The 27,216-nt window shown below is 36.9% G+C and overlaps 1 protein-coding gene and 1 long non-coding RNA gene across 6 annotated transcripts in view; both read right to left on the reverse strand.

Annotated features, from left to right (window-relative positions):
• Nucleotides 1-26,481, reverse strand: part of HAUS6 (HAUS augmin like complex subunit 6) — a 47,464-nt gene extending 20,983 nt beyond the window's left edge. Inside the window, exons 1-12 of one of the 5 annotated variants that reach the window (XM_082468029.1) lie at nt 25,657-25,790; nt 22,355-22,444; nt 20,994-21,089; nt 19,595-19,673; nt 18,950-19,082; nt 16,514-16,661; nt 15,025-15,090; nt 14,673-14,721; nt 5,834-6,004; nt 4,196-4,389; nt 3,332-3,458; nt 1,122-1,224 (exon numbers count right to left, since the gene is read on the reverse strand). In XM_082468029.1, coding sequence (XP_082324155.1) covers nt 1,122-1,224; nt 3,332-3,458; nt 4,196-4,389; nt 5,834-6,004; nt 14,673-14,721; nt 15,025-15,090; nt 16,514-16,661; nt 18,950-19,082; nt 19,595-19,673; nt 20,994-21,089; nt 22,355-22,359 — 1,171 coding nt within the window. In that variant the 5' untranslated portion in view covers nt 22,360-22,444; nt 25,657-25,790. Of the gene's footprint in view, nt 1-1,121; nt 1,225-3,331; nt 3,459-4,195; nt 4,390-5,833; nt 6,005-14,672; nt 14,722-15,024; nt 15,091-16,513; nt 16,662-18,949; nt 19,083-19,594; nt 19,674-19,820; nt 19,920-20,993; nt 21,090-22,354; nt 22,477-25,656 lie in introns of those variants that run through there. The other 4 variants (XM_082468030.1, XM_082468027.1, XM_082468028.1 and 1 more) reach the window with 4 other exon arrangements.
• Nucleotides 1,431-3,325, reverse strand: LOC309663717. Its single transcript, XR_014265422.1, has 2 exons — nt 2,967-3,325; nt 1,431-2,444 (listed from the first exon to the last, which is right to left on the reverse strand). It is a non-coding gene; the product is annotated as an uncharacterized lncRNA (long non-coding RNA).
• Nucleotides 26,482-27,216: the final 735 nt, after the last annotated feature.

Consider the following 27,216-nt stretch of genomic DNA (forward strand, 5'->3'; position numbering starts at 1 on the left):
ATTCTATCATCATAAGCAATGCTCTGTATGTGAAGCTCTGTATCTGAAGATATTTTTCATTAATCAAACTATGCAGTCTTTTGTGTCTACTCTTATGCTGGCGCCTATCCTTGACCCTTGCTCTCTGGTCTATGATCTTTCCCAACTAGTGTCCTCCCCACATACACCTGACTCCCAAACCAATCACCTATCCTAGCTGTGTTCATCCTTTTTCTTCCTAAGTCCTGTGCTAACTGCTGCCACAACCGATGGCCTGCCTAAACTCAACTGTGACCTATACTTATTACCTGCTCCAGACTGGCTACATAATTCATACATTTTTTATTCATTTATCCCTCCACCTATCTACCTTACATTTACTGAACCCAATAAAAATTTCTTGTACACAAGTACCAGGCAATTGGTGAAACTGAGTATGAAATGGGTATTAGATATTGTAGAGAAATTAATTTTTTAGGTGTGATAATGGTATGATATTTGAGGAAACTGAATGAGATAATTATTAATTTTAGGTGTAATATTAGTATGGTAATTAAAGAGGAAAAAGTCCTTATTTTCATGGGAATGCATGCTGAAACACTTAGAGTGAAGTGTTAAGGTCTCAGACTTACATGGTTTAGCAAACAAACATACACATTTAAAGCAAAAATCTCAACTGTTGAAACAAGCAAGTTAAGTATTCAGGTAATTACTGTACTATTCTTTCATGTTAAAAAATTGTGGGCTTCTACACAAAACTTGTAAACGAATATTTATAGCAGCATTACTCATAATAGCCAAATGGTGGAAATTACCCAAATGTCCATCAAAGGACGAATAGATCAACAAAATTCGATTCAATCATACAACAGAATGTATTCGAACAAAGTAATGAAGTATCGATACATGCTACAACTTGGATAAACCTTGAAAACATTGTGCAAAGTAAAAAACTGCAACTGAAAGAAAGGAAACACAAAAAGCCTCATGTTAACTGAGGCTCATATGACTGAAATGCTATGTGCATTTCACCACAGTAAATAACTGGGAAAAAAAACATGAAAGTTTATAAAAGAACTATTATCATAGTGAGAAATATTAATGAGAGGGAAGTTTAAAAGAGAAAAAAATAAATAACCAACCTGGAAGTGAAGCAGGGTACTGCAAAAGAATACTCTTCGCATATGCTTCTTCTGAGGCAGGATCAAACGAAAGGGGAGACATAGGTGGTAAAAGATCCACAGCCTTAAAACACAGAATTTGTTATTTTGAAATATACACACTTTACTCAGTACCACAGTAACAATACTAAGTAAATCTATGAATGGATGATATTTTTTTCCCACGAAGAAAGAATTAGCAAACATACAAATTATCCTGTAACTATTTTTAAACTAAGGAGTATGATACTAGGAACAAGAGGGCTACTTTGCCCTCCAACTATGCCTTAAATGTAATAGTACCTAAAATAAAGAGGAATGTCTCAATTTCTTTCTTTTTTTTTTTTTTAAATTGTAATCCTTACTGTTATCAGCCAAAAACTCGGGACCTAAACCCTGTTGTCTTTGTTGAAAGATGAACCAACTGCAGGGAAAGGTTTGAGATGCACTGGCAACAAAGTGAGACTTGCTCTTCACCGAGATCAGAAGTATTAAAAGGGGATTGCACATTGTCCTTGTTTAAGTCACTTATTAAATGCCACTCGGACTTCTAGTCCGGGTGTGTCCCACGGAGACTCCCCCCACCACCACCTCCCGCCATAGTTGTGAAGATCAGAGCAGCGCTTTGCAACAAACTAAATTCTCAATGTGTTCATAGGGATTGTGGGGCTTGGTCTTTGGTCAAAGGCTAAGCCATTCCGAGGAGTCCTACCATATTTTTGCTTCCTGCTCTAGTAGGTTTAGTTTCCTGGGTTTGGGGTGAGACATGTGGACTAGAGCTGTTAGATTGCACAGGGGACTGAGTGTTCATGTTCTGCATCTCCGGGCATGCACACACCCCCAGAGGATGGTCCAGGTCCCTTCGTTCTGACGGGCAACTTTACCATGTCGAGCTGTTGTGTTTACCATGTGCGTTTGTTACCTTTTCTTCCTCATCTTTCTCATCAGAAACTTGTGGTTTTACTCTTTCAGGTTCTTTTTCTTCTGGTCTCTGTTTGCTAGCTAGATCTTTGGGTTCACTTCTGTGCCTCTTTTCGTCTTTGTCTTCTCCTTCATTCATTTCAGCCTGAGCTCCTCCAGGCCTCGCATCTCTGTCTGGCTCCTCCTTAGATTTCTGTTTAGGTGTTAGTCCTTCGGTTTGACTTCTGAGTCTCTTTTCTTCCTGGAGGTGACCAGGCTTTACTTTACCAACTCTTTCTTCTTCTTCCACGTGTGTTCCTGGTCTTACTCCTCCCGGTTCTTCTGCAGGGAGCGGTCCAGCAACTTGTTCTCTGGATGTAACTCTACGTCTCTTTTCCTCCTGGTCTTTTTCTTCTTCACCGACAGAATCATCTGATTTTGCTTTTTTTAGGTTCTTCCTCAGGCTTCCGTTTGGCAGGGCCCCTTGTGAAATGAGATGTGATGGTGGTCTGCCTGGTAGTTTGCCTTGTAATCCTGGGGCTACATGAGACTTCAGATTTTGTTTCTCCATCGGACTTGCTTCTCCTGGGCATGCAAAGTTTGGATACAGGTCTGGGGGATTTGTTTTTCTCTGCTATTTCCACTCTGCGGCCCTCACCACTTGTCTGGCTCCCGTTTCCTAGACATCCATTCACTTCTCGACTGAAAGCATGAGCTCCGTTCTCCAAGGACAAATCTTTATTTTAAAGGGATTTGACTTTAGCCAGGTAGCCCTCCTCTGATAATTCTTCTTTATGTAATTTGGTTTCCAATTCACATAACTGATTCTTTATTTCTGTCTGCAGAAATTCAGGCAAGAGAATTCCATTTCTCCTTCACGCATTCCTTTTCTGTTAAACTATGTCTTTCCAAATCTTTGAGCCCGACGGTCTCGATGATTTCATGAGCAGCATCGTGGGGTTTGTCGTAGACCGGCAGCGGCCACGGGTAGATGGCAGGCTCGGCCCCCACGGGTGACTTGAGCCTCAGCTCCAGTTTCTCCCCGATCTCATTTTCTTTTTAATACAATCCACTGAATCTAAAAATATTAACTATATCACAACAGCAGCTTAATGAACATTCTAATATGTATTTAGAAAAATCACAGAAACCAAAATATTTGAACTTTAGGCTCAGATGCAAAGATGACAAGCATACACACATATAGCATTTCCAGGTCATTTGTAACATGATAAATCAAGAGTTTGCAAGAGATTAAACTACTCTCCAAAAGTCAAGTCAATATTACTTACTGGAGTCCAACCTTTAATTAGACTGAAAGGAGACAGGCCAAGAAATTCTTCCCAATTTTTATGCCATTCTTCTTGTTTTTCAACAATAGAATGTCTTATAGTTGTGAGATCTTCTTTTATTTTATACCTGTAACGGCATAAAAAAGAACTTCATTCAAAACATGAATATATAAAAAGAAGCACTGAGAAAAAGCGTTGAAGTAAGAATACTATTGTTTGTAGAGAAAGGGCAGAAAGTATAACTGAAAGTTCAACCAATACAGCACACCTAAATTGCATAAACTCTCCCACTGATAGTTCAGAATCTAAAATACCTTCTTTCCTTTTAACACCAAATAGCAATCATACATCTATACTCCATTTATCTTTAAAAATATTGGGTTGGCCAAAAAGTTCGTTCGGGTTTTTCCCTAAGATGTTACCCAAACGAACTTTTTGGCCAACACCATACAATTTTTTCCTGGTTCTGAACTCAAGCTGAAATTCTACTCCTACTCTCTATCCATTTCTAAAGAGAACTCATACCTCCCGGTCACCCTGCTCAATACAAACAATTTTTCTGAAACCTAGTTTTATTAGTAGACCCTACAAAAGAAAAGCTAGAGAAAAGTCAGAATTATCTGATAAAGAATTATCACTCAGGGCAAATAATATACTCCAGACAAAAGAAAACTAAATTAATTTTCCTTGCTACTTCATGTGTCTCTCTAGAAGTTGGTGACAAGGTTTTTGAGTACAAGTAAAATTTTCACACTTGTTTGCCAAAGCTACTGAGTTGTTAAATAAACAAGAATTGTGCTGAGAAATTATCAAAACCACCATACTCCTACCCCAATGAAATAACAGAAGAGCTTTCTAGTGTACCTCATATGCTTCAGATCTGACAATCTTTCTCTCTGAACTTTGGTCTCTTTTTCAAGGAAGTGAAGGTCTATTGTCAGTCTTGCTTGGTTAGCCTGACAATGTTCATATTTCATTACTTTCAAGACTTCATTTAATAACTGAATAACTGTTAAGAGATTCAATTTTCCAGCCTCATAAACATTTCCTATGTGCAACTGAAAAAAAAAAGTGGTGAACTATAGATTGTTAACATAATAAAATGCTACAAATATATATTTACATTTTTCACTATTATATAAAAAGGTTACCTTAAAAAAGAGGGGAAAAAAAGAACAAATGGCTACCCAAAAATAAAACTATGTAAATAATTCTGGCCCAAAGAAAACTACTGTGGAAGAATTAACACACCATGCTACATTTTTATATCATGCAAAAAAAGCTGAAACTAGAATAAAAGAAATACAAATAAATGGAAAGCAAAATAAAGACTGAGGAGAAAGATCAGGTTTGGAGAAAGATCATGAATTCATGTTTTACCAAAAGTTGCAAATTAAAGGACCCCTAAAGGTTGATTCCAAACTTAGACATGTTTATTTGGCCTGCACAGTTCCAATGTTTTAAAATCATCTGAATTAGTTGCTAATATTTTTAAAAATCACAGATTTCACACAAAATTAGTTCCCCAAAGATCTCATCATTTCCTACTTTACCCCTATTGTTACACATAATTAGCGTACTTCATTTATATAGTATTACCTGCCTAGCCCCTGTAGGAATCTGAATTTATAGATCCTGATTTTTATGTACTCTGAATTTGAAGTGCCTGACATGTTACCTATTAAAGTGAAAACTCTTCAGGGTCACAACAATATTTTATCTTTATATCCCCTTCACTATAATAATACCTGGCACATAGGAGATGCTCAAAAAATTTTAAGTTTACTAAGAAAAAAAAACGTAGGCTATTCAGATGGAAATGTCCCATAAGCAAGTGGAAATAATTTGATGTAGTTTGGGTTGAAGGGGAGAGACTGGAAATACCAATCTGGTAATATTATTGTATAGGAGGCTGATGAAGCCATGGAATTGGGTAAGAAAATACAGATGGATTTATAATGTGGGAAAGAAAAGGGGGCATTAAAGGAACCATGGGGAACATGTTCATTTAAAAGTTAGAGAAAAAGGAACCAGTGGAAAACTGGAGACAGCAGTCTGAAACACCACAGGAAGGCAAAGACACTGAGGTCACAAAACCTAAAGGAAGAAAAAACCTTAAAACACTTAATAGCATCAAGATGAAAGAAAAACGAGAGAATAGAAGAGTTTTTATAAAGAAATTTAGCATTCAGGAGATCATCGGTGCTCTCTTTGAGAATTTATAAAGAACTAGGTATCAAATCATCTTCCTACTAAGTACCTTCTACTCTCTACACTATATGATGTAGTGCCGTACAAGGTACGGACAATGAATAAAGGTTGATAGATGTGAATATAAACATGTTCAACAGTACCCCTCTTTATGAAAGATTTACCAGATATATTCACAAAGGTAAATTCCGAAAACAGTAGATAAACATTGTGAGAAAAACACTATACAATATATAAAAAAATTATGTGAAGGGAGTTTTCTCAAAGCTCCCTTAATTATCGAATGCTTACCTGACACATTTGTTTCTCAATTTTGTCAAGTAAGAGCCTTGGAATATTGATAGCAACATTAGTTCCATCTAAAGTATATTGGTTAACAACACTAAGGACTGAACTAACAACTTCTCTCTCTTTTTCCAAAACCATGAGTGTTTCATTCACTGAAGCCCACAAAGACCGAACCTTCGAAAACAGAGACAAATTATTAAAGTCTATATATAATCTATACATAAAGATATGTAAAATACAAATATATGTTCATTCCTAGGAACAAATTAGGTATTCCTGGAATGGCTTCTGGTAAGAAAACTAACTACTTTAACAGTCTAAAAGCACTGATATTACTTTCAAGGGCACTTTAAAACTAAAGAATTTCTCAGGAGAATCTAGCCCACTATGATTTGCAAAACGTATCTAAGAAACCTTATACTACGGAGATGCAATTAGCATTTCCTCTATTCTGACATGCCATCAGGGAAAATAAAAGATTTTCAGGAGAAAAAGAAAACACTACACATCAATTTTAAGAGTCATTGAAGTTTCAAAAAGTTAAAATGCTGAAAACCATATATTAACCTAGGTTTATTAAATTCACATACAAGAATGTTCACAGCACTCCTATTTGTAATACTCAAAAACTGCAATCAACCAGAAGAACTACCTTGAATAAAAAGTATACTTTCCTATAATCATAAAATAGAACATTATACAGCAATGAGAATGAACACATACAACAGCATGGATAAAACAGCATGAGTGAAAGAAGTCAAACACAAAAGAATATATTCTATACACTCCTCATTTACACAAAGTTCAAGAACGGGCAAAACTAATCTTTAGCATAAGAAGTGAGGATAGGGCTTCCCTGGTGGTGCAGTGGTTAAGAATCTGCCTGCCAATGCAGGAGACACGGATTCGATCCCTAGTCCGGGAAGATCCCACATGCCGCGGAGCAACTAAGCCTGTGCGCCACAACTACTAAGCTTGCACTCTGGAGGCCGCAAGCCACAGCTACTGAAGCCTGCGTGCCTAGAGCCCATGCTCCACAACTAGAGAAGACATCGCAATGAGAAGCCCATGCCCACGCATCACAACGAAGAGTAGCCCCTGCTCACCGCAACTAGAGAAAGCCTGCATGCAGCAATGAGGACCCAATACAGCCAAAAATAAATAAAATAAAATAAAACAATTTTCAAAAAACAAACAAAAAAAGAAGTGAGGATAGTGTTTACCCTTGGAAGGAAATGGTTGTGAATGAAAGGGGGCTCAATGCTCCTGGGGTGAAGGTAACATTTTGTTTCTTTAACTGGATGCTGGTTACATCGATGTGTCCACTTTGTGAATTTTGTCAAGCTTCACACTTAACGATTTTGGCACGTTTTTATATGTATGTTATGCCTCAAAAGAATTTACGTAAGCGGGAAAGAGGAGGGGAAACACACTAATTATATTTGTGTTACTGTCTGTGTCTTCTCACAGTACAAAGTAAAGTTGTTTCCCCAAAGGAAGACTCATTGGCTGGGCATCTAAAGATCTCATAGGATGGCATTTCCTTGGTGAACCTACAAAGATCCAGGATCTGGTTCTCAGATTTTTCAAATCTAGAAGTTTACCTTCTCAATGGCTCAAAGTTGAATGGACTCAGGGAAAACTGAACATTACCCAAACTCAAGAGAGACTGCTATGAAAACTCTTAATGGGTTTCATACCAACCTAACCTATTAAGCCTACAATCAAAGATACTACATTCAGGAATAGGAATATTCATATTCACTAAACTGGAAGCTCCATAAAGGAAGTGACTCTGCCTGTCTTCTTCAGTGCTCTAGTCCATAATATCTAGAAGAATGCCTAGCAAATGGCAGGTGATCAATAAATATTCACTGAATTAATGAATAATTACTTCCTGAGGAGGGCACTCACCTTTTCCAGTGACAAAGTGCCTAAAAAGCCAAATTAATACCCCAAAGCAGCTTTGTGACCATAGAATCAGAACAAAGACCTTGAGAGAGATTTCATCCAAACACAAAGGCCTAAGAAAACACTCCTACCCACATTTGTTAAAGCCAACCTCTGAAAGCCTCAGATCATTTATATCTGCCAGATTCCTCTCTACTGCCATGTCAGCCTCAACATGACTTCTCATCTTTCTTCCATATTTACCATCTGCCTTCACGTAATGTATTTTATTTAGATAAATATTACTGATTAAGTTGGAATCAAGCTGGATTTTCCCTGCTGGCATGAAAGATTTTAAATTAACCAAATTTAAACTGGTTAATTTAAAACTGCTTTTGTATATATTTAGTCTGATAGATTATAAGCTAATTTTTCCATTATATTCAAGTGTTTTAAAGGCACCCTGTTAATACTTTTATACATATATCACTTATAATGAGTAAAAAAAAGAAAAACAAAAACACTGTTACAAAGAGAGATATACGAGTTCAATTAAGTAAGTAAACACTGCATAACACAAAAGAAAGATTAAATTTCTCCCTTCAAAAGTTGTCTTGACCAGTCCCTCCCATCAGGAAGCTTCCACAAGCCTCTTAGGTAGCCTCACCCACCAGAGGGCAGACAGCAGAAGCAAAAAGAACTATAATCCTGCAGCCTGTGAAACGAAAACCACATTCACAGAAAGACAGACAAAAATGAAACAGCAGACGACTACGTACCAGATGAAGGAACAAGATAAAACCCCAGAAAAACAACTAAATGAAGTGGAGATAGGCAACCTTCCAGAAAAATAATTCAGAATAATGACAGTGAAGATGATCCAGGACCTCGGAAAAAGAATGGAAGCAAAGATCGAGAAGATGCAAGAAATGTTTAACAAAGACCTGAAATAATTAAAGAGCAAACACCTAGAAGAATTAAAGAACAAACAAACAGAGATGAACAATACAATAACTGAAAAGAAAACTACACTAGAAGGAATCAATAGCAGAATAACTGAGGCAGAAGAATGGATAAGTGACCCGGAAGACAAAATGGTGGAAATCACTGCCACAGAACAGGGTAAAGAAAAAAGAATTAAAAGAAATAAAGACAGCCTAAGAGACCTCTGGAACAACATTAAACACACCAACATTCGCATTATAGGGGTCCCAGAAGGGGAAGAGAGAGAGAAAGGACCAGAGAAAATATTTGGAGATTATAGTTGAAAACTTCCCTAACATGGGAAAGGAAATAGCCACCTAAGTCCAGGAAGCGCAGAGTCCCAGGCGGGATAAACCCAAGAAGAAACATGCCAAGACACAAAGTAATGAAATTAACAAAAACTAAAGACAAAGAAAAATTGTTAAAAGCAACAAGGGAAAAACAACAAATAACATACAAGAGAACTCCCATAAGGTTAACACCTGACTTCTCAGCAGAAACTCTACAAGCCAGAAGGGAGTGGCATGATATACTTAAAGTGATGAAAGGGAAGAAACTACAACCAAGATTACTCTACCTGGCAAGGATCTCATTCAGATTCGATGGAAAAATCAAAAGCTAAGAGAATTCAGCACCACCAAACCAGCTCTACAACAAATGCTAAAGGAACTTCTCTAAGTGGGAAACACAAGAGAGGACCTACAAAAACAATTAAGAAAATGGTCATAGGAACATACATATCGATAATTACCTTAAACGTGAATGGATTAAATGCCCCAACCAAAAGACACAGACTGGCTGAATGGATACAAAAACAAGACCCATATATATGCTGTCTACAAGAGACCCACTTTAGACCTAGGGACACATACAGACTGAAAGTGAGGGGATGGAAAAAGATATTCCATGCAAATGGAAATCAAAAGAAAGCTGGAGTAGCTATACTCATATCAGATAAAATAGACTTTAAAATAAAGAATGTTACAAGAGACAAGGAAGGACACTACATAATGATCAAGGGATCAATCCAAGAAGAAGATATAACAATTATAAATATATATGCACCCAACATAGGAGCACCTCAATACATAAGGCAACTGCTAACAGCTATGAAAGAGGAAATTGACAGTAACACAATCATAGTGGGGGACTTTAACACCTCACTTACACCAATGGACAGATCATCCAAAATGAAAATAAATAAGGAAACAGAAGCTTTAAATGACACAATAGACCAGATAGATTTAATTGATATATATAGGACATTCCATCCAAAAACAGCAGATTACACATTTTTCTCAAGTGCACACGGAACATTCTCCAGGATAGATCACATCTTGGGTCACAAATCAAGCCTCAGTAAATTTAAGAAAATTGAAATCATATCAAGCATCTTTTCTGACCACAACGCTATGAGATTAGAAATGAATTACAGGGAAAAAAACGTAAAAAAGACAAACACATGGAGGCTAAACAATACGTTACTAAATAACCAAGAGATCACTGAAGAAATCAAAGAGGAAATCAAAAAATACCTAGAGACAAATGACAATGAAAACACGACGACCCAAAACCTATGGGATGCAGCAAAAGCGGTTCTAAGAGGGAAGTTTATAGCTATACAAGCCTACCTCAAGAAACAAGAAAAATCTCAAGTAAACAATCTAACCTTACACCTAAAGAAACTAGAGAAAGAAGAACAAACAAAACCCAAAGTTAGCAGAAGGAAAGAAATCATAAAGATCAGAGCAGAAATAAATGAAATAGAAACAAAGAAAACAATAGCAAAGATCAATAAAACTAAAAGTTGGTTCTTTGAGAAGATAAACAAAATTGATAAGCCATTAGCCAGACTCATCAAGAAAAAGAGGGAGAGGACTCAAATCAATAAAATCAGAAATGAAAAAGGAGAAGTTACAACAGACACCGCAGAAATACAAAGCATCCTAAGAGACTACTACAAGCAACTTTATGCCAATAAAATGGACAACCTGGAAGAAATGGACAAATTTTTAGAAAGGTATAACCTTCCAAGACTGAACCAGGAAGAAACAGAAAATATGAACAGACCAATCACAAGCACTGAAATTGAAACTGTGATTAAAAATCTTCCAACAAACAAAAGTCCAGGACCAGATGGCTTCACAGGTGAATTCTATCAAACATTTAGAGAAGAGCTAACACCTATCCTTCTCAAACTCTTCCAAAAAATTGCAGAGGAAGGAACACTCCCAAACTCATTCTATGAGGCCACCATCACCCTGATACCAAAACCAGACAAAGATACTACAAAAAAAGAAAATTACAGACCAATATCACTGATGAATATAGATGCAAAAATCCTCAACAAAATACTAGCAAACAGAATCCAACAACACATTAAAAGGATCATACACCACGATCAAGTGGGATTTATCCCAGGGATGCAAGGATTCTTCAATATACGCAAATCAATCAATGTGATACACCATATTAACAAATTGAAGAAAAAAAACCATATGATCATCTCAATAGATGCAGAAAAAGCTTTTGACAAAATTCAACACCCATTTATGATAAAAACTCTCCAGAAAGTGGGCATAGAGGGAACCTACCTCAACATAAAAAAAAAAAAAAAAAAAAAACATAAACATATGGAGATTAAACAATACCTTACTAAATAACCAAGAGATCACTGAAGTCAAAGAGGATTATCAAAAAATACCTAAAGGCAAATGACAAGAAAAATACGACAATCCAAAACCTATGGGATTGGGTGGGATAGGGAGAATGGGAGGGAGACGCAAGAGGGAGGAGATACGGGGATATAGGTATATGTATAGCTGACTCTGTTATAAAGCAGAATCTAACACACCATTGTAAAGCAACTATTCTCCAATAAAGATGTTGAGAGAAAAAAAAAAACCTATGGGATGCAGCAAAAGCAGTTCTAAGAGGGAAGTTTATAGCAATAAAATGCTACCTCAAGAAACAAGAAAAATCTCAAAAGAACAATCTAACGTTACACCTAAAGGAACCAGAGAAACAAGAACAAACAAAACCAAAAGTTAATAGAAGGAAAGAAATCATAAAGATCAGAGCAGAAATAAATGAAATAGAAACAAAGAAAACAATAGCAAAGATCAATAAAACTAAAAGCTGGTTCTTTGAGAAGATAAACAAAATTGATAAACCTTTAGCCAGACTCATTAAGAAAAAGAGGGAGAGGACTCAAATCAATAAAATTAGAAATGAAAAAAGAGAAGTTACAACGGACAATGCAGAAATAAAAAGCATCATAAGAAACTACTACAAGCCAACTCCATGCCAATAAAATGGACAACCTAGAAGAAATGGACAAATTTTTAGAAAGGTACAACCTTCCAAGAATGCACCAGGAAGAAACAGAAAATATGAACAGACCAATCACAGGTAATGAAATTGAAACTGTGATTAAAAATCTTCCAACAAACAAAAGTCCAGGACCAGATGGCTTCACAGGTGAATTCCACCAAACATTTAGAGAAGAGTTACCAACCAGTATCACTGATGAACACAGATGTAAAAATCCTCAACAAAATACTAGCAAACAGAATCCAACAACACATTAAAAAGATCATATACACCATGATCAAGTGGGATTTATCCCAGTGATGCAAGGATTCTTCAATATACACAAATCAATGTGATACACCATATCAACAAATTGAAGAATTTAAACCATACGATCATCTCAACAGATGCAGAAAAAGCTTTTGACAAAATTCAACACCCATTTATGATAAAAACTCTCCAGAAAGTGGGCATAGAGGGAACCTACCTCAACATAATAATGGCCATATATGACAAACCCACAGCAAACATCATTCTCAATGGTGAAAAACTGAAAGCACTTCCTCTAAGATCAGGAACGAGACAAGGAGGTCCACACTCGCCACTATTATTCAACATAGTTTTGGAAGTCCTAGCTACGGCAATCAGAAAAGAAAAAGAAATAAAAGGAATACAAATTGGAAAAGAAGAAGTAAAACTGTCACTGTTTGCAGATGACATGATACTGCACACAGAAAATCCTAAAGATGCTACCAGAAAACTACTAGAGCTAATCAATGAACTTGGTAAAGTTGCAGGATACAAAATTAATGCACAGAAATCTCTTGCATTCCTACACACTAACAACGAAAGATCAGAAAGAGAAATTAAGGAAACAATCCCATTCACCACTGCAACAAAAAGAATAAAATACCTAGGAATAAATCTACTTTAGAAGGTAAAAGACCTGTACTCAGAGAACTATAAGACACTGATGAAAGAAATCAAAGATGACACAAACAGATGGAGAGATATACCATGTTCTTGGATTGGAAGAATCAACATTGTGAAAATGACTATACTACCCAAAGTAACTGACAGATTCAATGCAATCCCTATCAAATTACCAATAGCATTTTTCACAGAATTAGAACAAAAGTTTACAATTTGTTTGGAAACACAAAAGACTCCGAATAGCCAAAGCAAACTTGAGAAAGAAAAATGGAGCTGGAAGGATCAGGCTCCCTGACTTCAGACTATACTACAAAGCTACAGTAATCAAGACAATATGGTACTGGCACAAAAATAGAAATATCGATCAATGGAACAGGATAAAAAGCCCATAGATAAACCCACTCACCTACAGTCAACTAATCTATGACAAATGAAGCAAGGATATACAATGGAGAAAAGACAGTCTCTTCAATAAACGGTGCTGGGAAAACTGGACAGCTACATGTAAAAGAATGAAATTAGAACACTCCCTAACACCAAACACAAAAATAAACTCCAAATGGATTAGAGACCTAAACGTAAGACCGGACACTATAAAACTCTTAGAGGAAAACAGAGGAAGAACACTCTTTGACATAAATCACAGCAAGATCTTTTTTGACCCACCTCCTAGAGTAATGGAAATAAAAACAAAAATAAACAAATGGGACCCAATGAAACGTGAAAGCTTTTGCATAGCAAAGGAAACTATAAACAAGATGAAAAGACAACCCTCAGAATGGGAGAAAATATTTGCAAACAAATTAACGGACAAAGGATTAATCTCCAAAATATATATACAACTCAATATTAAAAAATGCAGCTCAATATTAAAAAAACAAACAACCCAATCAAAAAATGGGCAGAAGACCTAAATAGACATCTCTCCAAAGAAGACAGACAGATGGCCAAGAGGCACATGAAAAGCTGCTCAACACCACTAATTATTAGAGAAATGCAAATCAAAACTACAATGAAGTATCACCTCACACCGGTCAGAATGGGCATCATCAGAAAATCTATAAACAATAAGTGCTGGAGAGGGTGTAGAGAAAAGGGAACCCTCTTGCACTGTTGGTGGGAATGTAAATTGATACAGCCACTATGGAGAACAGTATAGAGGTTGCTTAAAAAACTAAAAACAGAATTACCATATGACCCAGCAATCCCACTACTGGGCATATACTCAGAGAAAACCATAATTCAAAAAGACACATGCATCCCAATGTTCACTGCAGCACTATTTACAATAGCCAGGTCATGGAAGCAACCTAAATGCCCATCGACAGACGAATGGATAAAGAAGATGTGGTACATATATACAATGGAGTATTACTCAGCCATAAAAAGGAACGAAATTGGGTCATTTGTAGAGACGTGGAAGGACCTAGAGACTTTCTTATACAGAGTGAAGTAAGCCAGAAAGAGAAAAACAAATATCATGTATTAACGCATGTATGTGGAATCTAGAAAAATGGTACAGATGAACCAGTATGCAAGGCAGAAATAGAGACACAGATGTAGAGAACAAACATATGGACACCAAGGGGGGAATGGGGTGGGGGGGGGGGGGGCGATGAACTGGGAGATTGGGATTGACATATATACATTATATGTATAAAATACATAACTAATAAGAACCTGCTGTATAAAAAATAGAATAAAATTCAAAAAAAAGTCTCACCTTTTGAATTTTCTCTTGTATATTACTTTGGTCATCATAGGGTTCCATTCTAGTTAAAAATTAAATAATCTCATTAGTCAATAAAAAAACCATATGGTAATTTACCATCCAAAAAGCTAATTAATCTGCAAACCCACCTGCTAACAACCATTCCTATTAAAAGCCAAAATAAAATTCAAGCTCAAAGCTATCATAATTTATTAGAACTGGACTAGGAATCAGAATTATGTTCTTGTCCTATTATCCACTAGCTATTGATATGTTATTTTAACTAATCTGAGTTTCCTTACCGGTAACATGCAGGAGGCTAAACTAGTATCTCAAGGAACTTTCAACTCTAAAAGTCACTTACTTTTTTATCTGGTTTTGCTGTCCTATACATTCTGATCTCAAATTTTGTATTTGTTTAACTGATAATCTGCAAGAAAACATAAAAAATGACAACTGTAAATCTATTACAACTAACTAGTATAGCCTGCTTTGATATTTTCCCTCATTTCATATCTTTGCTCAAGGCCTCTGAGGACTACTCTTCCAAATATACCCAACAGCCAGTCATAAAGGGACTCTAGACTCCCTTTAAGAGTTACAGGAGTGGTCTAACATATAGGCGGCTATTGAAATGGACCAGGACTTCTTGGCTCATATACTCTCTGACTTCAAGTAAAACTGTTGGAGGTCAGTTAAGACTACTCCGCTCTCTTATCCTTATCTCACATACCTAGGGGATAATTTTAAATGTTACCTAAAACAGGCAACATTGTAGTTTTAAGGAGATTTCAAAGGATTTTGTAGCTTTTGGAATAGATAACAGCATTTAAAAAGTTATCTTACTATAGTTGTTTATAATTGTAAAAAATTGGACACAATTTATGTCTTGAGAGTAAGAACCTTGCTTGTCTTGTTTAATGTTGTAGGACTAGTGTATAACCAATATCCAGCACATAGAAGTAACTCAAGAAAAAAAAGTGCTGAATAGATAAACGTAAATATAAGACAGTATAAAATGGCTAAAGAAACTATGGAATACCTCTTCAACTAAGACACTAAGTAGAAATTAAAAGTAATACATTATGGCAATATGGAAAAATTTATAGAATGAAATATTAAGAGAAAAAAGGATACAAAATAGAATAAGCACTATAATTAGAGCTTAAAAATTTATTTCCATGTTTAAAAGAAAAAGCACCTAAAGAAATTGAGTTTTTGAACTAAAATGATATCTTCCTTTTCTCTAAACTTTCATTTACAGTATGCCTAAAGTTTTAAAACATTTTATTCAGAAGTTATCAGGTTTTAAAATGGAAAGATAACAGCCAGGGGGTTTGAGGTAGACATGAATTATTGCCATTGAAAGGATATTGATGAGGGACTTCCCTGGTCATGCAGTGGTTAAGAATCTGCCTGCCAGTGGAGGGGACACAGGTTCGAGCCCTGGTCCGGGAAGATCCCACATGCCACGGAGCAACTAAGCCCGTGCGCCACAACTACTGAGCCCACGTGCCACAACTACTGAGCCCACGTGCCACAACTACTGAAGCCCGCGCGCCTAGAACCCGTGCTCCGCAACAAGAGAAGCCACCCCAATGAGAAGCCCGTGCACCGCAACGAAGAGTAGCCCCCACTCACCGCAACTAGAGAAAGCCTGCGCACAGCAACAAAGACCCAACACAGTCAAAAATAAATTAAATAAATAAATAAATAAATAAATACTGATGGAATTAAAAAATAAAAAAATAAAGTGCATACATCAATGGGTTAAAAAAAAAAGAAAGGATATTGATGACATTTGTTCAAAAAGAAAGGAATTTACATTTTCTAACTTTCAAAGTATTACTTACTGTGCATTTTCCTGGTATTTTCGGGTAACACAATCTTCTCTTTGCAAAATTTGTAAAAATCTGTTACGTGCTACATGGCATCTGGCAATGCACTTGTGCAAATCTTGTGGCTTTAAGTTAAATGTCTCTGTAAAATGTACAGAAGAATCTACACAGAACACAAAATATACAAAACTTAGACTTACAAGCTAATAAATATAAAAATGTGAGATTATTGAGAGATTAACAACCTCATTTAACTAACAACTCCTTAAAAGCTGGTATGCCACATATACAAAAAGATACAACTAATTTCAGCAAAAGCAAGGATGACCTATTTTTAAAGGAGGCAATAAAAAAGGATATCTGAAGTTGAGGTATTTTACATAATTAAAAATTCTCAGAGTCCATGTGCCCAAAGTAATTCTTATTATCACAGCGTGATACATCCATGAACAAATACATCATTACACATAAGCAACTTCTTAACTGATCTTTTAACAACAAAGGAAGAAAATCAATTAAAAGAGATGAGGTGAGATCACATCACCTTCATTGCTGCCATCAGCGTACCTTTCTTCCTAGTAAGACCAACAGGACAAGACAACCAAATAAAACCAATCTCCATTTCTCAAGTAATTCTTGGCTATGTTACTAATGATCAAAGCAGACCCTGAGAACAATCCATCTAAACATCTGACAGGCCAGGTTTTCACTGTAATAAAATGTAATAAATCCTACTTTAAGATGGCAATACAATAAAGATGGATATTCTGGAAAATAGTGACCCCACACCATACTTAACATTGTAAATCCAGGTCCTAGATTACCCACAAAGAAATAACCAAAACTCCTAAATATTTAACAGGGGATGAATTCGCTGGATGTAGAAGTCACCTAGAGACTGAATATGTTGAATGAAACTGCTTTAAATGAGAAATATGACAACCCATGCTTAAAAGCCTTATGTACAATAAACTCTTGCTAAATCCAAATACACAAAATTCATATAAAATAGTTTGGGTTACATGTAACTGGAATAAATCATCTAATAGAAAAGCTGGTAAAATGCTTACATTACATTAAATTTAAAATATGTAAATGCTTATAAAGCAAGATCACATGTACATGTTTTAAAAAATCACACACAAAAGATAAACTGGAAAAAAGGTATGTGTTTGGGTGCATATATACATATATATATGCACACACACACAATATATACTTGAACATACACAAAATGATATATGTATAAAGTTTGTCACTGTAGCATTGTTTTTATAGCAAAAGATTAGGAAAAATGCCAACTGTCAGCAGAACTGATTTCAGAACAAATGTGTGATTAAATACACTGACACATCCATTCAAATATACAGTTCTTAAGAGAGACACAGAGTAAGGATGATCTATGAACTGACATGGGATGATCTCCAATGTACACTGTTGCATAAAAAACACAAGATTCAAAACCAGATGTATGTCACCATTTAGGGTTTAAAAAAAAAGAATATATACACATTTGCTAGTATTATTCATTACAATGGTTGCTTCTGGGAAGGGAAACTAGGTAGTTAGAGATGGAAGACAGACTTTTCACTTTCTGATTTTTGAATCAGGAGAATCTATCATTTATTCAAAATAATTAAAACATATAATATGTGCATTAAAAAACAAACAAACAACAACAAAAAACACCTAAAAGAAAACAAACCAAAATGTCAGCAATGGTTGCCTCTAGAAATTGGAAGATGGGATATTATTGCATCAACTTTTCCAGTTTTTACCTCCCATGTTTTATGAGCATAACTCAATTAAACTGAGCGGCATACTTAGTAAGCTACAAATAGCATTCTTTTAAGTCTTAGCTGAAAAACCCAATATTTTGTTTCTATAATTTAGCAAATAGATCAAATCCCTTTAAAACAGCAATTGTGAACCAAAATATTCCAACACATTGCCAGTAGCCAAAATAAATCTCTAACAAATTCAACACAACATTTACTACAATGAATTATAGGCAAACTATAACCTGCAGGTCTAACCTGGCCCACTGGCTGTTTTTCTGAGGTCAGAAAGCTAGGACTGCTTTCTACATTTTTAAGGGGTTATATTACAAAAAATAAAAATAAAAAAAAACTCACAAACAGGTATATGTGACAGACACTCTTATGTGGTCCACAAAGTATACAATATTTACTGTCAGGCCTCACACAGAAAATGTTTCCCAACCCCTGTATTAGAACATAAGAAAATAATCTGTATTGCTACCTATGTTCATTACAAGAGGATTTCAAACTACAGTTCCAATAAAATATTAACCATTTGCCTTTTGATGTAAAGTAATATTTTTATCTTATTTTATTTTATTAAAATCTCTTAATGATTCACAAATTGTAAAAAAATAATAAAAACTTAAGAATCAAAACAGAAAAAACTCCTACTGTAAGTTTAACTTACTTTTAGAATGGGTTTTTATATAATTTATTGCAACAAATCTTGCAAAGTGATACATCAGATGAATAAACTTAGGACCACCAGGAGAAAGAAATAGTGAACCAACAACTTGAGGGAAGTTACTTCCACATTCAGCCTATGGAAAAAAGAAACAAGATGATTTGAAGATCTTAACAACAACAACCTTTATATTTACATCATACTGTTTTGAAGCATAACAGGGTTTACCAGAATTATTCCACTTGAACCACAAGTTGAATTTTTGAATCCTTCTAAACTCTTGGTGGACTCAGTCACAAAAAGCAATTAAAATTTAAAGCCAAAATTATTGATACTATTTAGGGATATAAGCTAAAATAATCTATGGTAAAAAAAATTTTTCTTTGAACAAAAACTGTGATATAGATTCCCAGGAATTCAAAAATCTATTTCTAATGCACTTAGCCAACAAAGCTGGCTTCCCAGAAATATAGAGAATCCCAACCAAAAACCACCAGAAAGTATTATCCTGATTAGTATTTCTTGCTTATACTGTTAGCATAAAAGCATTAAAAAGATTTCACCTCTGAAAAAATTAATGTACCTCAATAAAGCCAGAAAAAAAATTACCTCTTAAACGTTTGCATCTTTCCGAAAGAAAATACTTACAGAAATCTTTTTTAACCATTCACAGCAATGTTTTCGGAATTCAGTATCACTTTTTTGGTCAAATGGAGGCCAACAAAGTCTTTAAAACAAAAATAAAAATTAGAATTATGAATAAAAAACCAAACTCAGCAAAATTTTAAAACATCAAACTTATCTCCTATACTAGAAATATTAATGCTAAATCAAGGCTAACATTCATAAATTTCAACTAAAGAGAAACACCAACCTGTAAGAAATTAGGTCTTTTTCTTTATGAATATCTATAGGGTTGAATTCAGTTTAGTGCAAATAATCAGTGAATATATAAGTTAAATATAGGGATGAATCACTATTAAAATTACTGAAAATCAGCTAAAGAAGACAACACTCTCAATGAATTCACTGGACTAATGCATAAAGATGGTAAAAATAAATTAGGATAATAATGCCTGGGGAAAAAGAGAGAAAAACACATGGTTACACATGAAAAGCACAGAAAGAATGGCATAAGAGATCATGACCCCTAGAGATAACCTATATTACAGTCAGGGGTGCTACTGTTTTGTGGACAAACAAGATATGAAATTATTAAAAATTCAGTTTTAGTCAAAAATAATGAACTTTAAAATTTGCCTATTGCTTTCACCTTATAATGTTTTGTCTAAATTTTTATTCTAAGGCAATTATTTGATTAGGGTCCCATTTTTTTTTGTATTTCTATAGCATAACATACATGCTATATTCATAGAAAAATATTAAGTATGCAAAGAAAAAAAGACTAAAAAGCTGGAATGTCAACAGTGATATTCTCTAGTTGGGTTTGGGAATAATTTTTACTTCCTTCTTTAACTTTTTCTGTATTTGCCGAACTGGTTAAAGTAAGCTGTATTTTGTTTATAATCTAGAAAAAAAATCAAAAAATCTATTTTTATTTGAGCAGAGGAAGCCCTATACCTTAATGATAGGGATTTCGAAAATATGTTTCAAATACACCTGTTCTCCTGGTCACTCATAACTTTAACTGCAGGCAAAATATTAAAAATAAATTATCACAAATAAAAACAATGCCCTAAACAATGGACTTACTATATAAGAGGATGAGGGCACAATATAAATATTAAAACAAATTTGAACACTTTTTCTTATAGACGAAACCCAAATCACATGCAAAATAACTCAGAACCAAGGCTAGTGAATATTCACATTTTTATATTTTTATTTTAATTTACAATAATTTTACAAAAAAAAAATCACTCAGATTTATAAAGGGTAAGTACTAAATTTGTAAGACTCAAGCCTAATTTTTATAACATCCATTCAAAATAATAGTTGAAGTCCAAAGTTGAAATTCTGCCTTATATAAAGTCATAATCCCTTTTTAAATCCCTTACAAAAAGAAAATGAAATAACTTTTACTCACTTGAAAACTTCTTTAGTGAGAGACTGGTCAAGCGTTTGAAACAAAAAATAAGAAACTATCTGAAAGGCATCACGGTTCAACTTGTCAAACATGTTCCTAATGGTTTAAAAAGAAATAGAAGCAGGAAAAAAAAAAAAGAAGAAAAGAAAAAGGTTAATAAAACTAAGCATCATCAAAAGCTGTGTAAGAGTCTGACCCATTAACATTTTTCATTCTGTTCAAGAGGTCAAGGCAAATTAATTTTTCTAACTCATGTATATATTTGTAAACAATTAAACACATACAAGTTTTTGTTTTCATTCTGAAAATGTAGATCGAATAGAAGAAAACTAGAACTTGGCTTTACCGCAATGAAAACATTCTACAAAAAGAAAAGGAAAGCCTAATCAGGTAGAGAGAAAACCATGGCCTAAGATATGGTGAAAATGATGATACACACCAACATTTTCTGACAATAAAAACAGCTAAATACTTACTGAGTTTATTATTTATCAGATATTATTTTAATTAAGCCTTTTACAAGCAGCAACTCATCTAATCTTCATTGCAATCATATGAAGTTAATACCTGTGCTTGCAGCTTTAACATGAAGTATTTTATCTAATCCCAACATTAGAAAGCAGTTTGATTATCCTCATAATACAGATGACATGACAAATAGATCTGAGTACTCCCGTGAACACATAAAGCTATTTTCCTGAAATAAGCTTTTTTGAGTTGGAAAAAAAGAGTTAACATTAAAATTCCCATGCTTATACTTTTGTCAAACAACTCTTTTATCCTTGGAATGTTTCTATTCCTCAACAAATACAAATGAAGTTCCTACCTCCTTATCATCTCTCAAACCTGTTATTTTTTTCATATAGTATACTGTTCTCTTCAACACTTCTAATTTTTAAAAAGATATTTGTTAAAGGTTTGCTCACCCACTGGACTGAAATTTTATACGGGAAAAGTTTACATTTGCTCTGTTCACCACTGTATACCCAGGTCCAATACTGTGCTCAATTAATATCTGTTGAATAAACAAATGAATGGGGGGGCTGAGAGTGTCTTCTGCTTTGCTCCGGGCAACTGAAGGCCTAGTAGAGCCTGGGCTGATTCCATGGAGGGGGCTGCTTATGACCTTAAGGGTCGGTGTGCTAGAGAGAACTGCAAGTACCTCCACCCTCCTCCACATTTAAAAATGCAGCTGGAAATTAATGGACGGAACAATCTGATTCAACAAAAGACTGCTGCAGCCATGTTCGCCCAGCAGATGCAGTTTATGCTCCAAAATGCTCAAATGTCATCACTTACTTCTTTTCCTGTGACTCCATCCCTGGCAGCTAATCCTGCCATGGCTTTCAATCCCTACTTACCACATCCTGGGATGGGCCTGATTCCTGCCGAACTTTTACCAAATGCACCTGTGCTGATTTCTGGAAACCCACCTCGCCCACTGCCAGGAGCTGCTGGTCCAAAACCGATGTGTTCAGATAAACTGGAGGTATTTGTGCAGAAATATATAAATCTCTATAGGGCAGATATTAACCTTATGCATAAACATTCTTAGAGCCCAGTGTTTTGAATGCTTTAAATAAGTACATCTGAATTTTAAGCTTATGGAATATAACCTCAGAAAAATGTTAGACAATTTACTACTGCAATTTTACCCTGTTATAAAGTGCACGGTTGTACAGTAGGTCAAACAATATCTTAGTGTACCCAGCCACAGACCGTGCATCTCCTTTGCTATGGCACAGAAAGTCTGGTGGGAATGCTCCTTTTAGCCAGCCTCCAGCTTTGCAGAATGGGATTACTGTGTTCGTTGATGAGTCTCTACTTTCGAGAATAATCAAAAAGTCAGCTCTATTGGCAGCTCCTTAAATGCCTCGCCATGTATTGAACTGGAATCTGTACATGTCCTTTAGTCATGGTCCACAAGTCTGCTTGTAAAAAGCACATTGTGGGACTTCCCTGGTGGCACAGTGGTTAAGAATCCGCCTGCCAATGCAGGGGACATGGGTTCGAGCCCTGGTCCGGGATGATCCCACATGCCGCGGAGCAACTAAGCCCAGGAGCCACAACTACTGAAGCCCACGTGCCTAGAGCCCGTGCTTTGCAACAAGAGGCCGCTGCAATGAGACACCCACGCACCGCAACGAAGAGTTGCCACCGCTCACCGCAACTAGAGAAAGCCTGCTCGCAGCAACAAAGACCCAACGCAGCCAAAAATAAATAGATAAACAAACACACACACACACATTGCTGTGTGATAAAGACACATCTTGGACCCTAACAAAATAACCCCCTCTTGCAAACTTAGCTAATTACACTTCAGGCTGTGTATCAAGTGGAGGATTAAAAACTGGTTTTCAGCAATACTTGCATTTCAATGTAAGGAAAGCAGGCAAAGTCTTCCTTTGGGAAGACTGGATTTTTTCTTCCTTGGAATAGAAATTTTGTTTAGGTTTATATCTCATAGTGAATATGGCTCGACATTATCCTTCAGCTTTTAAAATTTTTCCTAAATAGATGACAAAAGAATGTATACTGTTGCTCTTATACATTCACTGGCAAAATAAATAAAAGCGAATCACCTTCCAAGCAAAAAAAACAAAAAACAAAAAAACGAAAAAACAAAAAAACCCCACAAATGAATGAATGACCTATCCTTTCCATTCCCACTGACTCCTTAGTTTAGGTCTACCTAACTGCAAAGCCCTGATTCCCCCTCTAATCCATTCTCTGTAATACAACCAGAATGATTTTTCCAAAATGCAAATCTTTTGGGCAAATGCCTAGGAATGGAATTGCTGGATCATATGTTAAATGTACATTTAACTTTATAAGAAAAGTGGCTACACAATTACATGCTCACAGAAACTAGAAACACATAGAACTGCACACCAAAAAGAATGAATTCTAACAAATGTAAACATAAGTGAATCAAAAAATTTTTTTAATTTTGAAGTAAATTTGATGCCACATTCATGCTTAAAGCATTTTAAAGGGGACATCTGTTTTAGTATATCCCTCCCACTAACGAACTGAGACAACTCTAAAGACATGGGGCAGGGGGGGAGGGGGGCGGGGGGGGAATCTATGAAAATGTTTTAAAAAAAAAAATATCATCACTGAACCAGAACTTGACAGATTTTATTTAATTTTCAAAGGCAGAAAGAAGACTGCAATTGAATAAGCCAGAGCAGAGAAAACTAAGATTGCCAAAACAATAGAGACGATGCAGTGGCAATGGGAACCATCCTCAGGGGAGGCCTGGGAGAAGCGTTAAGCTTCTCTGCCATACGGGGGGCATCAAATCATGTGAGATAGGTGGCGCATTTATTAATACATAATCATAACCTGATAAATGCTACCCACTGGTTGTCAATTTTTATTTATTTATGTATTTATGGCTGTGTTGGGTCTTCGTTTCTGTGCGAGGGCTTTCTCTAGCTGCGGCAAGCGGGGGCCACTCTTCATCGCGGTGCGCGGGCCTCTCACCATCGCGGCCTCTCTCACTGCGGAGCACAGGCTCCAGACACGCAGGCTCAGCAGCCGTGGCTCACGGGCCCAGCTGCTCCGCGGCATGTGGGATCTTCCCAGACCAGGGCTCGAACCCGTGTTCCCTGCATTAGCAGGCAGATTCTCAACCACTGCGCCACCAGGGAAGCCCAGACTGGTTGTCAATTTTTAGACTAGACTTCTAGACAAAACCTTTCTACATGTAAATAGTAGTAACTTCCAAACAAATAGTTACCAAACAAAACTTAATTACAGCTCTAAACCTTAACAGTAAAACAGTTCTAATACAGCTGAAAAAAGTCAAGAGGGAGAAAGCAGAGGAGAGTAGGTAAGTGTAGGTGCGCTAATTATCGTATAAAGAATAGCGGCCTTCACTGTGAAATTACATCGTGGGGAATCCAGAGATCCTTTTGAGACTGATACATCAAGAAACACAGGTCTAAGCACATTATTTAAATACTGCCACAAGAAAAACGGAAATAACGTAATTACAAAAGTCAAGAAGATTGAGAAGAGGAGATAGCCTATGTATCCCAAATTTTCCTTGGCCTATAGTGGGCAAGATAATAGAGACTGTCTAAAGTTGATAAGTTAAGACATAGAAATATAAACAAAGCATTAAGTTCTATGATGAGATCTGTAACATCTGTAGCAAAGCAGGAAGAGGTTTTTTTTTAACTTTTCATCTTAATACCACTCTCTACTAGTTTTTGGCTAACTGTGGCAGGCTTCAGCCTGCTATTTCAGTTAGTGAAAATTATAAACTAAAGATCAACTACCTTGAAAATCTCCCTCGAGTCCTAAAGGCGTTTGCACCTAACGGAAGGCGTTCCCGAGTCCCTCCATTACCAAGCCGCCACCTCTCCCTCGACTTCACAGACCACCCGGCTTCACTACCAAAGCAGGAATAAGCCGCCCCTTCAGTTTCGCCCCAACTGCAGACTCTACTCCCCTAAAAAGCGCTCCCGGCAAGGTCCCGTAACAGTCTCTTGCCACTCGGCTAGCTGCCACTGGGAGCAGGAACTTTGCAGCCAGTGCCGGGCCACAGTAACCGACTACTGAATTCATCAACCTACGAGGTCCGCAACAAGGCGGGTCACGCCAGCACGGCCAGGCTCAGACTCCCCCGCCCCGCCGGCCCCGGCCTCCTTACACTCCGAGGTGCGTGTGCGACACGATCTTTCCACCGGCTACGGTCGCCGAGCCCGGCTCGAAGCCGAGCGCCTGCAGATACATCCAGAGATGCTCCTTCTCGAAAGAAGGGACCCAGGCCGAACTCATCTTCGCGGTAGGCAGGGCCCGGCAAAGGAAGAAAGCGCAGGCTCCAACGACTGAGAGGGCCCCTCAGGCTTTTTGCCTACGGGCAGCCTGAGATGGCGGCGGCCCCTCCATTGCCACCGCCTGATCCTCTCTCGCCCGGAACCATTTCGCCTCAAATGGCCTCAAATGCCTCAAATGGCCTCAAATGCCTCAATTGGCCTGAGACTCTAAAGTCTCAGGGAAATAGAGCCTCTAACAGTAGTACTGCACAGCGGCCAAAGCACAGTCACCACAAACCAAGAGTCCCGCGCTTCCGGAAAAGCGATTTGCGCCGGCGCCGCCCGGCTTCCGGGGGAGGAGGGGCTTCTTTAGAGGACCGTGTCTCCCGCCACGCAATGCACCCTTGCCTCGGTCTTTTCCGGTCAAGACCAGTCGAGAACCTACAAGACCCACAAGGCTTTGCGGGGCTGGCGAACTTCCTGGTGATTGCGGGCTTTTGCTGGCGTCCTGCGGCTTCGCGTTTTCTGATCCTTTTTTTCTGATCTTTGTGGTTCCTTTTGCTCGTATATGCCTATTACGTCAGATAAAAACCATAAGCTGGTCACTGTAGTAGACAAAGCATTGGATTTCCTCAGCTGTTCTCACTACATGTGTAACCCTGAGCAAGTCGCGTAACTTCTGAGCCTGGGATCTATTATGAGTAAAATCTTGTTTGCCCTCAAGTGCTGAATGTTCCTTTCATCTCCTTGCTTTAAGAAATCTGGCTCTCCCCTACGCATACACCTTTCTCTTGCAGCCCTGTCAGTTGATGACTGCTTTCTCCTCCGCATGCCATATACAGCAGAACCTGGAAATGGGGTGGAGAGCCTACTTATTTCTCATTAACACTTTAGGCAAGTATTGCCTCACTAAAACCACCAGCTCATTTGAAAAGTATGCTGTCACCCACAAGTCTTCCTTGTGGAGGTCAAGTTTAAGATCTCCAGGTTGCTGGACCTCATTCTGAGATTTAGCCCTTAATTCTCTGTCTCTCCCAACATCACTCCTGGAATAATTTTTGATGATTTCAATATCCATGTAGGTAATCTTTCCAATGCCCTGGCCTCTCAGTTCCTCGAACTCTTCTCAGCATCCTTGCCCCTTTCTGTCTTTGCCAGATTTATCTGGCAGAATCCAAATGGCTATTATGTCAATTCTCTGCCTACTCCGTACCTGCAGCTTAGCAGCTAAATGCAATTATGATGCCTGGCATTACCCAAAATTAATGACAACTGAAATAGACTCTTAGGCCTGCCCTCTCCACCCTATTTCCCCCAAATCTCACTCTCCATACAATTACATGTATATTCTTCCCTCCTTTAAACTTCCAATACCCCCTTCTTCCTCCTCACTCTCAATGATGTCCTTTGTTCTTAATTGATAGATGCTTCCAAAAAAGAACCTCCATCAACAG

This window comes from Balaenoptera physalus, assembly GCF_965194825.1.
Source record: "Balaenoptera physalus genome assembly, chromosome: 7".
Taxonomy (NCBI): domain Eukaryota; kingdom Metazoa; phylum Chordata; class Mammalia; order Artiodactyla; family Balaenopteridae; genus Balaenoptera; species Balaenoptera physalus.